The sequence below is a fragment of the Anomaloglossus baeobatrachus genome, chromosome 1 (assembly GCF_048569485.1).
Source record: "Anomaloglossus baeobatrachus isolate aAnoBae1 chromosome 1, aAnoBae1.hap1, whole genome shotgun sequence".
NCBI classification, from domain to species: Eukaryota; Metazoa; Chordata; class Amphibia; order Anura; family Aromobatidae; genus Anomaloglossus; species Anomaloglossus baeobatrachus.
Genome location: NC_134353.1, coordinates 120,834,545 through 120,847,046, shown reverse-complemented (window position 1 = coordinate 120,847,046; position 12,502 = coordinate 120,834,545). Strand labels below are relative to the sequence as shown.

The window sequence follows — 12,502 nt, the reverse complement described above, 5'->3', positions numbered from 1 at the left end:
AAAAATGTCAGACTATAAGGAATGTCATCTTGTGGGGTAGATTTAGCTAATCTAATGCGGGGGCCAAGTGGAACAGAGGCAAATACCGTAGCAGCCAATTTTATTTCTTCTACTTTCCAGATTTGCATTCCCTTTTTAATATAGAAATAATGTAGAAGTAACAAATGTAGAAATACCAAAGACCTGGTGGATCAAGTATAAATCAATGGGATCCACAAGGATTCAGTTTATTTCATTAGAAGATGGATCCCTCGTTCAGAACAGTCTGTGACTCCAATGTGAACCATGGTCCAGTAATCCAAAAATTGCTTGTTTCCGCAGACTCGCCGAGCAGTGCAGAAGAGCTTTCTTTACATAGATGAACACCGGATCATGATGAAATATTTATTCCCTTTGAATGAAATTGTGGTTGATTTTTATGACAATTTAAAGTCCTTATCTTCAGGATATGCAAGGTGAGATCTACAAAACCCTTAGAAACCCTCAACCCCTCCCAAATAAAGATGTATCTAAATTTTAGTTGAATGATGGCACAGTTGCCAATCTCCAAGCGGGAAGTAAAAAAAATGTACAACAGTCTATTTAGACCGTGGCACATTATCACAACTAGATCAGAGGGTCCCATTGGGAAATCTTCTAGGGCTTTCACTAAGGTTCTCAGACTCTTCACTGATTGGGGCCTTATGAGGGGGCTTATCTGACACCACAAGGAGACGTGAAAATGCGTAAAACCACACATAGTGGTATGTACATAATAGGGTAAGGAGAGCCAGAAACCAAATCGATCCCAAGGCCTGAATCTGGACTAAGGACCAGAGTTTAGGAACCTAAACCTTGTCAATCTCAGTGGCACAAGGCCAGGAGTGTTGAGCCAAGGAGCCCGTAGACTTTCAGATTTTTGCAGAGGAGCCCGGAAGCTTTTGATCATCCGCTGTCTTAATGATAAAACATAGATATTACAATTTATATAATTTAAATGGAACTTTGCTATTAACAAACTTTAACACCCAAAGCAGAAAATAAGCAAATACCCTAAAACAAGTAAAGAAATAGCAATAGTACATGTAAATAAATGGGGAATGTGATTAACATTATTTTGATCAAACAAACATAAGCCATCCCACCACGTCAAAGTGACCCATATCGGGACGGTCCTAGCATCAAATATTTAAAGCAGTGCCATATGTCTAACAAAGTTTACATAAATGAATAGTACAGGCGAATATAGGTAACTATGTAATATATCTTATCAGAGAATTCAGCGCCCTTATCCCACTTATAAGTAGCTCAACATCTATTGCAAATTAAAGGGAACCTGTCGTGTCAAAAAAGCGTTCTGACCTACAAGCAGGAGCCTGTGTGAGCTATTAACCGCTTCCTACCCATCCCTGTGTTGTTATATTGTGTAATATGAAAGTAATAAAATAATGTTTTATTACTTTTATATGTCCTATGTAAATTACAGGGTCTCTAGCCCCATGGGCGTCTCATCGCCCTGTGGGCGTGATACCATGGATTTACATCAGCGACTTGACCGTCGCTACTTAAGAATCTTGTGCGCGCGCTTACCATTATCGCCGCCTCATTCTGATGTTTGTGTGTCGGCTTCTGACGCGCACTGCGCATGCTCAGAAGACGCCTGCGGTTCATGTCATGTGGGGTGCACGTCAGAAGCCAAGAAGCACGTGCCAGGATGAGGCGGTGGTGAGAATGGTAAGCGCGCGCACACGAGATTCTGAAAGAGCAGACATGACGTCACTCATGTAAATCCATGGTATCACGCCCACAGGGACGTGATACCATGGTAAGCATGTAGATGCCCACAGGGCGATGAGACGTCCATGGGGCTAGAGACCTATGCTATTTACATAGGGAGTATGTAAGTAATAAAACGTATTTTATTACTTTCATATTACACAATATTACAAGGAAGGGGTTAGCAGCTCACACAGGCTCCTGCCTGTAGATCAGAACGCTTTTTTGACCTGACAGGTTCCCTTTAAGAGCTAAAGCCTGCAGAGGGGAAAATGCAGGAAACAAGTCATGCAATGGCCAGAAATAGTGTTATTCCTCATTTACACACAAATGATTTGTTACATATAGTTACATAGTTACTTAGGTTGAAAAAAGACCTAGGTCCATCTAGTTCAACCTTCCTCCACCAGTTCTACATTTAGTCACTAAGTCATTTATAACCAACAATGTTGTGTGTACTGAGGAAATCATCCAGCCCTTGTTTAAAAGCGGTTATAGTATCTGCCATTACTACCTCTTGTGGTAGTGTATTCCACAGTCTGACTGCTCTAACTGTAAAGAACCCTTTCCTATTTAGGTGTCGGAATCGCTTTTCTTCCACTCGCAGTGAGTGCCCCCTGGTCCTTAGTATTGTCTTCGGAAGAAATAAGTCATGTGCCAGTCCTTTATATTGACCACACATGTATTTATACATATAAATGAGATCTCCTCTGAGACGTCTTTTTTTCTAAGCTAAACATATCTAACTTTTTCAACCTGTCATCATATGGGAGGCCTTCCATTCCTTGTAATAGTCTAGTTGCCCGCCTTTGAACTTTGTTATTCTGATTAGTTACGTGAAAGTTCAGCTACCCTCTGAACCAAGAGATCCAGTGTGGAGCTCTGAGAGCTATTTACTCAGTAATGAGCCACCTGGTGTGTAAAGGGTTATTCCCATCTCCAATATCCCCTCTCCCAATATATAGTAGGTGTAATAATAACAATTTTAACAAATACCGCCAATTAGAAATGTAGTATAGTTCTCCTGATATAGCCATGTCTCTTACCTCATGTGCAGGGCATTGCAGCTTAGGTACCGTATTTTTCGCTTTATAAGACGCACCGCAAATTTAGACATAAAAAAATAAAAATGGGGTCCGTCTTGTAAACCGGTGTTGTCTTACCTGAGTGGGACAGTAGTGGTGGTGAAGCGGGGTCACGGGAGGCAGAGATTGTGCTGGCAGGTGCGGCGGGGTCCGTGGTGGCAGGTGCGGCGGGGTCCGTGGTGGCAGGTGCGGCGGGGTCCGTGGTGGCAGGTGCGGCGGGGTCCGTGGTGGCAGGTGCCGCGGGGTCCGTGGTGGCGGCAGCAGTGGCGGGTGAGTGGTGTAGCAGGCTGGTGCAGTGAGTGTCCCAGTGTCCGCGGTCCCGGTTCAAATGATGGCGCCTGGAGCGGCGCATGAGCAGATGGAGCTCTCATCCAAGAGCTCCATCTGACACACTTTAACACAGGGTAACCTGCTGCACAGCCGCCTGCACGCACAGAGTAGCAGCCAGGAGGCTGCCCGCCCACCTGCACAGAGGCAGCCGGCACCGACAGGCACCCGGCTGCCTCCCACACGGAGGCACAGGCACCCAACTGCCGCCCGCACACAGGCACCCGGCTGCCGTCCGCACGGAGGTACAGGCACCCGACTGCCGCCCGCACGCAGCCACAGGTACCTGGCTGCCACCCGAATGCAAACACAGGTACCTGGCCGCTTGCACGCAGCCACAGGCACCCGGCCGCCCGATTGCCGCACAGACAGGACCCCCAGGTAAAGCTATATTCGGATTTTAAGACGCACCCCTCATTTTCCTCCCACATTTTTTTTTGAGGAAAAGAGCTTCTTATAATCTGAAAATTCGGTATCCATGGTTATGATGACCACAGTATCTAATTGTCACTATGTAAGTGGATGTAACCATGGATACCTAAGCTGCAAAGCCCTGCACATGAGATAAGAGACATGGCTAATCAGGAGAACTATACTACATTTCTAATTGGAGGTATTGCTAATATTATTATTACACCTACTACATATTGGGATAGGATCTTGGAGATAGGAATAACTATTTAAAGTGTATAGCAACTTACACATCCATCTAATAAACTGAAAACTAAAGAACATATTCCTGATCTCTCCCCACAGCCACTTCTATGGGAATAGCTTTCTGCCATGATCAGTTTGCTGCGTACATGGAGTGAATCACTGAGTGTTGGAGTGACTGATAATGTGTGTCCTCTAGCACTTGGCTCAGTAGATTAAGCTGCACATTGTTATACTCATTGAACACCGGGTGGCACCATACTATGTAAATGTCTCAACACTATCATTTTTTTATTAAAGGGAACCTGTCAGGTGCAATATGCACCCAGAACCACGAGCAGTTCTGGGTGTATATTGCTAATCCCTGCCTAACCGTCCCTGTATACACTAGCATAGATAAAGATCTTTAGAAAAAGTATTTCTAAAGATCCTTTATGATATGCTAATGAGGCAAGGGATTAGATGCAAGGACATTACTTCCTGCGCTCATTCCGCCCTCTTAGGCATGTTTGCACGCCCACAGGGACATGCTAACATGCTATTCATTAGTAACGTGTGTACCTGTGTCTGTTACACCGCCTCAGAACACCGGGCTTAGGGTCAGTGTGCATGATTAGAAGTCCCCGACACTTCCGGTCATGCGCACTACACTAGTTACACACGGCTTCATAGTGCACATGACCAGAAGTCCGGGGATCATGCGCAATGAGCCGAAATCCAGTGTCGGGTGTGGTGGTAGCAGAGGTGAGCATGACCATATATCTGACACTGCGCATTCATTAGCATGTTAACACACCCACAGAGGCGTGCTTACATGCTAAGGGGGCCGACTAGCCAAGGGAAGTAAAGCCCTTATGACTAGCCGCTGGCCTCATTAGCATATAATGAAGGATCTTTAGAAATACGTTTCTTAAAGATCTCTTTATCTATGCTACTAGATATAGGGACAGTTAGGCAGGGATTAGCAATATGTATCCAGAACTGCTCGTGGCTCTGGGTGTATATTGCACCTGACAGGTTCCCTTTAACAGCATTTAAATAGTAAATATTGCTTAATTTTCATGACCTACACAGTGGATGCAATGTGTAATGCCAGCACCATGCCTTTTTAAATCTCCATTTATAGATTCATATCTATTTGCGTCTACTAAAGGTCCAGTCACACTAAGCAACTTACCAGCGATCCCAACAACGATAAGGATCGCTGGTAAGTTGCTAGGAGGTTGCTGGTGAGATGTCACACTGCGACGCTCCAGCGATCCCACCAGCAACCTGACCTGGCAGGGATCGCTGGAGCGTCGCTACACGAGTTGCTGGTGAGCTCACCAGCAACCAGTGACCAGCCCCCAGCGCCGCGTGGAAGATGCTGCGCTTGGTAACTAAGGTAAATATCGGGTAACCAACCCGATATTTACCATGGTTACCAGCACACGGAGCTACACGTGCAGAGAACAGGGAGCAGCGCACACTGAGCGCTGGCTCCCTGCTCTCCTAGTTACAGCACACATCGGGTTAATTACCCGATGTGTGCTGCAGCTAAATGTGCACAGAGCAGGGAGCAGCGCACAATGCTTAGCGCTGGCTCCTTGCTCTCCTAGCTACAGCACACATCGGGTTAATTAACCCGATGTGTCCTGCAGCTACATGTGCACAGAGCAGGAGCCGGCACTGACAGTGAGAGCGGCGGAGGCTGGTAACAAAGGTAAATATCAGGTAACCAAGGACAGGGCTTCTTGGTTACCCGATGTTTACTGTGGTTACCAGCCTCCGCAGAAGCCGGCTCCTGCTGCCTGCACATTTAGTTGTTGCTGTCTCGCTGTCACACACAGCGATCTGTGCTTCACAGCAGGACAGCAACAACTAAAAAATGGTCCAGGACATTCAGCAACAACCAGCGACCTCACAGCAGGGGCCAGGTTGTTGCTGGATTTCACACACAGCAACATCGCTAGCAACGTCACAAAAGTTGTTCGTTAGCAGCGATGTTGCTAGCGATGTTGCTTAGTGTGACGGGGCCTTTTACTCTCCATCTTACTCTCCATGGACTTAGATCGATAAAATAAAATACCCTATTAGAACATTTGCAATTTTTGATTTGTGTAAGATTATTTGTAATGGATGAATTCAAATCTTATTCTGATTATAGTTTTGACTATGAAGACGCAGGATACCAGGCTGCAGATCTAGTGAAAATGGATATTTTATTGAATGGTCGGCCGGTGGAAGAACTAGTGACTATTGCACATAGGTAAGTGTTGTCATGAATCCTGATGATTCGCATGTTCTAAGGGAAAATGGAAGATACAAAAACTGTATGTAACTTCCAGAGAAGGAAGTAAATGGAGGGTAACAGATTGGGATTTTTGGAAAGCTTGTCCCTGGATTTAGAGGGCTGATCTGTGATAACACATTTCTTCTAGTCCTGAATGGTAAATCTATTCAAGTACTAGCTACTACCGTGTTTCCCCAAAAATAACACAGGGTCTTATAATATTTTTTGCTCTGGAAAATGTGCTAGGACTTATTTTCAGGGAATGTCTTACTTTTTTTCCCCCCACTAAGAACAATCCACAATTATTCTTTAACAAAAAAAAAAATCAACATTTATTCAAATATAGTCATATTGCATTCTGGAACATCAACATAACTCTACAAGCCCTGTGTGTAACATGTGTGTATCTATGGTATATATTATTTATGTATCTCTTATCTATCCATCCATCTATATATTATGTATCTAGCGATCATCTGTTTATCTATCCATCCAGCTATGTATTTATCTGTATCTATCTATCCATATGCTCACACGCACACACCTACATACCAGCCTGTTTACGCTTCAGCTTTAGATTCCTGCCATGACCTTTGGTCACATGATGTGATGTCAGAAAGGTCCTGAAGTAGTGTTATAATCAGGACATAAACCCTGGGGCCCCTAGGAGAATGGGCGTCCTGTGAAATTGCCTAGTTTGCTCTCCCTTCCCCCTAATGCCAGTCTTGCATAGCAGTCTGTCTCCTGTTCAATTCTTTTAAACTCCTGTAATTAAGGGACCTTTGGTCACATGACTGTGAATTCATGAAAGGTCCTTTTAAACAATCTGAACATGGGAATACAATTGCTGGAGTCACTTAGTGGGGGCACTGATACATTGTGACATTTGATTCCCTCCGCCAGCCCTGACTGTAACTAGGGCTTATTTTTGCAGTAGGGCTTATATTTTAAACATACTGCAAAAATCCTGTAAATCACGCTAGGGCTTATTTTTGGGGGAACACTGTAGCATTTCATATGCCCCAGGTTTTCAGAAAATTGTCTAATAACTTCTATGGCAGGTTGCAATGCATCTATATCTATTGGAAGTCGCTACCATGAATTTGGTACTTGCAGAACTTCTTTATACTGGAGATTGTAGAGGATGTTCTCTTCATCAGAGATGGGGGTTGCGGAGGTGAATAAACCCCAATTTCCAGGAAGTTGTGTTACATGTGAATAATGAGCTTGTGCTTTAATTTAGGGAAAAGGCGTATGAAGTGGGTAAAGCCATATGTGAACGGTTACGAGACGCTATACCAAGACAGCTGTTTGAGATAGCCGTTCAAGCCTCCATTGGCAGCAAGATAATTGCTCGAGAAACGTAAGTATTAATTACTACTACACAAAACCTGCGTCTGATGTGCCCAATATAGTGACTAAATAGGGATGAAAGCCAAGAAAGTAGAATGTTTTCTCCTTCAATGAAAATGAAGTAGACAAGCGTGGCAAAACTTAAAGAAACGATCCTTGAGAAACTGCCACACTGTAATTTTCAACTCTATAATTTGTTGGCCTTTTTTTGTACTTGTGCTATAGAACCTTATTCTACTGGTAAAGGCACATTCTATAGATATGTCATGTATCACTCTTTGTGGGATATCCCTATTAAAGGGAAACTGTTCTGTCCTCCAAGGCCCCCAAACTGCTACCATTATCCTTCAGAGCTGTACTCTTGCATCATAATGAAGTCTTGGCTGCTCCAAAATGAAATCATTTGCAATGGAAAAGAAAAAAAAAACATTTTTACATCGCTGCTAGTAATATGCACATTTCCCCAGACTAGTCCGGAGAAGCATCTATTTCCCGGACTAGTCCCAGCCTCAGGTGCTATAATCATGTTATAGCTTCAGTGTAGGACATCGATCTCCTGCACTGATCTTGGCCAGATGTTAGCAGCAGTCCTGTGATGTCCGAGCGGAGCAGGATCCTTACCACAGACCTCCAGTGGATCTGCTCCATGGGAATGCTGCTTTGTTTCGTCGTCTGCTTCTTCGTCTACTTCGTCTTCGTCTTCTCCCCCCTCTCTGCTTGCATGAGGTTTTATAAACCAACATTCTGTACTGAACTTTATTACAAGCTAGCTGTACTACCCGATGTTGCCCGGGATAGTAAGGCCTAAGACACACAGCGAGAAAAACGGTGCAAGTGGAGTGCCATAAAACATCACATTCCACTCTGACCAATATTGGCCTGTGTGTCAGCACACATGAGCGATTATTTTCTCAGCCCTAATCGGACCGAGAAAACCATCGCAGCATGCTGCGACTGTAATGCGATCATTGTTTTTACGCACCCATTTAAGTCAATGGGGCAAGAGAAAAATCGCACCGCACTCGCGGTACACTGGTGTACTGCGAGTGCAGAGCGAGAATGGCAATAGCCGGCTACAGAGGAGAGAGGGAGATAAAATCTCGGCCCTCCCCTCCTCAGGGCCGCCCCCCCCCACAGCTGAGATCCGCTCGCATGATCAGACCTCAGTCGCATGACACTCGGCTCTGCTGTACTGCCAGCGTGAGCCGAGTGTAATGCGAGGGCATCGCAGTAATCCCCGTGTGGCCCCAGCCTAACTGTGTCTCTCTCCAGCTCTCCCACTCTCCCTCTGTCTGTATCTGTCTCACTCTCTATCCATCTGTCTCTCCGTTTCTGTTTGTGTCTCTATCTCTGTTGCTCGCTGTGTGTGTGTGTGTGTGTGTGTGTGTGTGTGTGTCTCTCTGACTCTCCACCGAAATCATATTAACCTCTTTACCACCAGGCAACTTTCCGTTTTTTTTTGCTCCCTTTCTTCCGAGAGCGATAACGTTTTTATTTCTTTGTCGCTCCATTGGGAGACCCAGACAATTGGGTGTATAGCTTCTGCCTCTGGAGGCCACACAAAGTATTACACTTTAAAAAGTGTAACCCCTCCCCTCTGCCTATACACCCTCCCGTGGACCACGGGGTCCTCAGTTTGTTTTATGCTTTGTACCTCCAGTTCGTGGCATTGCCTTTCGGCCTGGCGACAGCCCCGCGGGTTTTCACCAAAGTCATGGCATCTGTTGTGGCGGTCCTACACTCTCAGGGCCACTCGGTGATCCCCTACTTAGACGATCTCCTAGTCAGGGCCCCTTCTCGGGTGGCGTGTCAACAAAGCCTTACCGTCGCTCTGGCGACTCTCCAGCAGTTCGGGATGATCATCAATTTCCCGAAATCCAAGTTGACACCGACCCAATCCCTGACTTACCTCGGGATGGAGTTTCATACCCAGCCAGCGTTAGTCAAGCTACCGCAGGACAAACAGCTTTCTCTGCAGGCGGGGGTGCAATCACTTCTTCGGAGTCAGTCACACCCCTTAAGGCGCCTCATGCACTTCCTTGGGGAAGATGGTTGCAGCTATGGAGGCAGTGCCGTTCGCGCAATTCCATCTACGGCCACTCCAATGGAACATTCTTCGCAAATGGGACAAGAGATCGGCTTCCCTCGACAAGAACATCTCTCTTTCCCTTGCAACCAAAACATCACTTTAGTGGTGGCTCCTACCCACATCTCTGTCTCGGGGAAAATCCTTCCTACCCCCAACCTGGGCCGTGGTCACCACGGACGCGAGCCTGTCAGGTTGGGGAGCGGTTTTTCTCCACCACAGGGCTCAAGGAACCTGGACTCCGATAGAATCGTCCCTTCAGATCAATATCCTGGAGATAAGGGCAGTATATCTAGCCCTATTGGCTTTCCATCGGTGGCTGGAGGGCAGACAGATCCGAATCCAGTCGGACAACGCCACTGCCGTCGCCTACATCAACCACCAAGGCGGCACTCGCAGTCGTCAAGCCTTCCAGGAAGTCCGGCGGATTCTGCAGTGGGTGGAAGCCACAGGCTTCACCATCTCCGCAGTTCACATCCCGGGAGTAGAAAACTGGGAAGCAGATTTTCTCAGTCGTCAAGGCATGGACGCGGGGGAATGGTCTCTGCATCCAGACGTGTTTCGAGAGATCTGTTGCCGCTGGGGAACGCCGGATGTCGATCTCATGGCGTCTCGACACAACAACAAGGTCCCGGCCTTCATGGCACGGTCTCAGGATCACAGAGCTCTGGCAGCGGACGCTTTAGTCCAGGATTGGTCGCAGTTTCGACTGCCTTATGTGTTTCCCCCTCTGGCGGTGCTGCCCAGGGTACTACGCAAGATCAGGTCCGACTGCCGTCGCGCCATTCTCGTCGCTCCAGACTGGCCGAGGCGGTCGTGGTATCCGGATCTGTGGCATCTCACAGTGGGTCAACCGTGGGCACTTCCAGACCGCCCAGACTTGCTGTCACAAGGCCCGTTTTTCCATCTGAATTCTGTGGCCCTCAACCTGACTGTGTGGCCTTTGAGTCCTGGCTCCTAGCGTCTTCAGGGTTATCTCAGGATGTCATTGCCACCATGAGACAAGCCAGGAAGCCAACGTCCGCCAAGATCTATTACAGGTCTTGGCAAATCTTCCTATCCTGGTGCGCTGATAACGGCTTTCCGCCATGGCCGTTTGCCTTACCCACATTCCTTTCATTCCTACAATCTGGAATGGACAAGGGTTTGTCCCTCGGCTCTCTCAAGGGCCAAGTATCGGCGCTATCCGTGTTTTTTCAAAAGCGTCTAGCCAGGCTTCCGCAGGTCCGCACGTTCCTGCAGGGGGTCTGCCACATGGTCCCACCTTACAAACGTCCGTTGGAACCTTGGGATCTTAACAGGGTCCTGACGGCTCTTCAAAAGCCACCTTTTGAGCCGCTGCGGGATGTCTCTCTCTCCCGTCTTTCGCAGAAGGTGGCCTTCCTGGTGGCAGTCACATCACTTCGGAGAGTGTCTGAGCTTGCAGCGCTGTCATGCAAAGCCCCCTTCCTGGTTTTTCACCAGGATAAGGTGGTTCTGCGTCCTGTCCCGGAATTTCTCCCTAAGGTGGTATCCCCTTTTCATCTAAATCAGGATATCTCCTTGCCTTCCTTTTGCCCTAATCCAATTCACCAGTGTGAAAAGGATTTGCACTCTTTGGATCTAGTGAGAGCACTCCGGTTCTACGTGTCTCGCACGGCGCCCCTGCGCTGTTCAGATGCGCTTTTTGTCCTTGTCGCTGGCCAGCGTAAGGGCTCTCAGGCCTCCAAGTCAACCTTGGCTCGGTGGATCAAGGAACCGATTCTCGAGGCCTACCGTTCTTCTGGGCTTCCGCTCCCTTCAGGGCTGAAAGCCCATTCTACCAGAGCCGTAGGTGCGTCCTGGGCATTGCGGCACCGGGCGACGGCTCAGCAGGTGTGTCAGGCAGCTACGTGGTCTAGTCTGCACACTTTCACGAAGCACTATCAAGTGCATACCTATGCTTCGGCAGACGCCAATCTAGGTAGGCGAGTCCTTCAGGCGGCGGTTGCCCACCTGTAAGAGGGGGCCGTTTTCGGCTCTTTTGATTGAGGTATTCTTTTACCCACCCAGGGACTGCTCTTGGACGTCCCAATTGTCTGGGTCTCCCAATGGAGCGACAAAGAAAAAGGGAATTTTGTTTACTTACCGTAAATTCCTTTTCTTCTAGCTCCTATTGGGAGACCCAGCACCCACCCCTGTGCCCTTCGGGCTGGTTGTTCTTTTGTGTACACATGTTGTTGATGTTGAATTGTTCCTTTTTGGTTCATGGTCTTCAGTTCTCCGAACATCCTTCGGATTGAATTTACCCTAGACCAATTTATAAGTTTTCTCGTTCCTGCTTTTGCACCAAAACTGAGGAGCCCGTGATCCACGGGAGGGTGTATAGGCAGAGGGGAGGGGTTACACTTTTTTAAAAGTGTAATACTTTGTGTGGCCTCCAGAGGCAGAAGATATACACCCAATTGTCTGGGTCTCCCAATAGGAGCTAGAAGAAAAGGAATTTACGGTAAGTAAACAAAATTCCCTTTTTTTCTTTCATTCTTGCCATATGAGGGCTTGTTTTTTGCAGGATGAGTTGTACTTTTAAATGAAAGCATAAGTTTTACCATGTAGTGTACTGGAAAACAGCAAAAAAATTTCAAGTGCGGAAAAACTGCAAAAAAAGTGCGATTGCACAATAGTTTTTGGGATATTTTATTCACCATGTTCAGTATATGATAAAACTGATGTGTTGGTCTGATGTCTCAGGTAGTTATGAATTTGTAGACACCAAACGTGATTTTTTTTCTTTTTTTTTTTTTTTTTAACCCCTTAGATAAAAGTAAATCTATACAAGTTTGTACAAAAAAAGTGGTGCACTTTTTGTGCTATTTTCCAAAGCTCGTAACGTTCTCATTTTTCAGTATCTATAGCTCAGTGATGGCTTATTTTTTGCATCTCGAGGCAACGTTTTTAGTGGTACCATTTTTGCACAGATGCTATGTTTTGATCGCCTGTCATTGCATTTTG

General features: G+C 46.6%; 1 protein-coding gene across 2 annotated transcripts in view; it reads left to right on the top strand.

Annotated features, from left to right (window-relative positions):
- Window positions 1–12,502, top strand: part of GUF1 (GTP binding elongation factor GUF1) — a 95,872-nt gene that overhangs the window by 73,406 nt on the left and 9,964 nt on the right. For both annotated transcript variants that reach the window (XM_075334071.1, XM_075334079.1), the window contains exons 14-16: window positions 322–455; window positions 5,968–6,069; window positions 7,337–7,456. In XM_075334071.1, coding sequence (XP_075190186.1) covers window positions 322–455; window positions 5,968–6,069; window positions 7,337–7,456 — 356 coding nt within the window. The remainder of the gene's footprint in view (window positions 1–321; window positions 456–5,967; window positions 6,070–7,336; window positions 7,457–12,502) is intronic.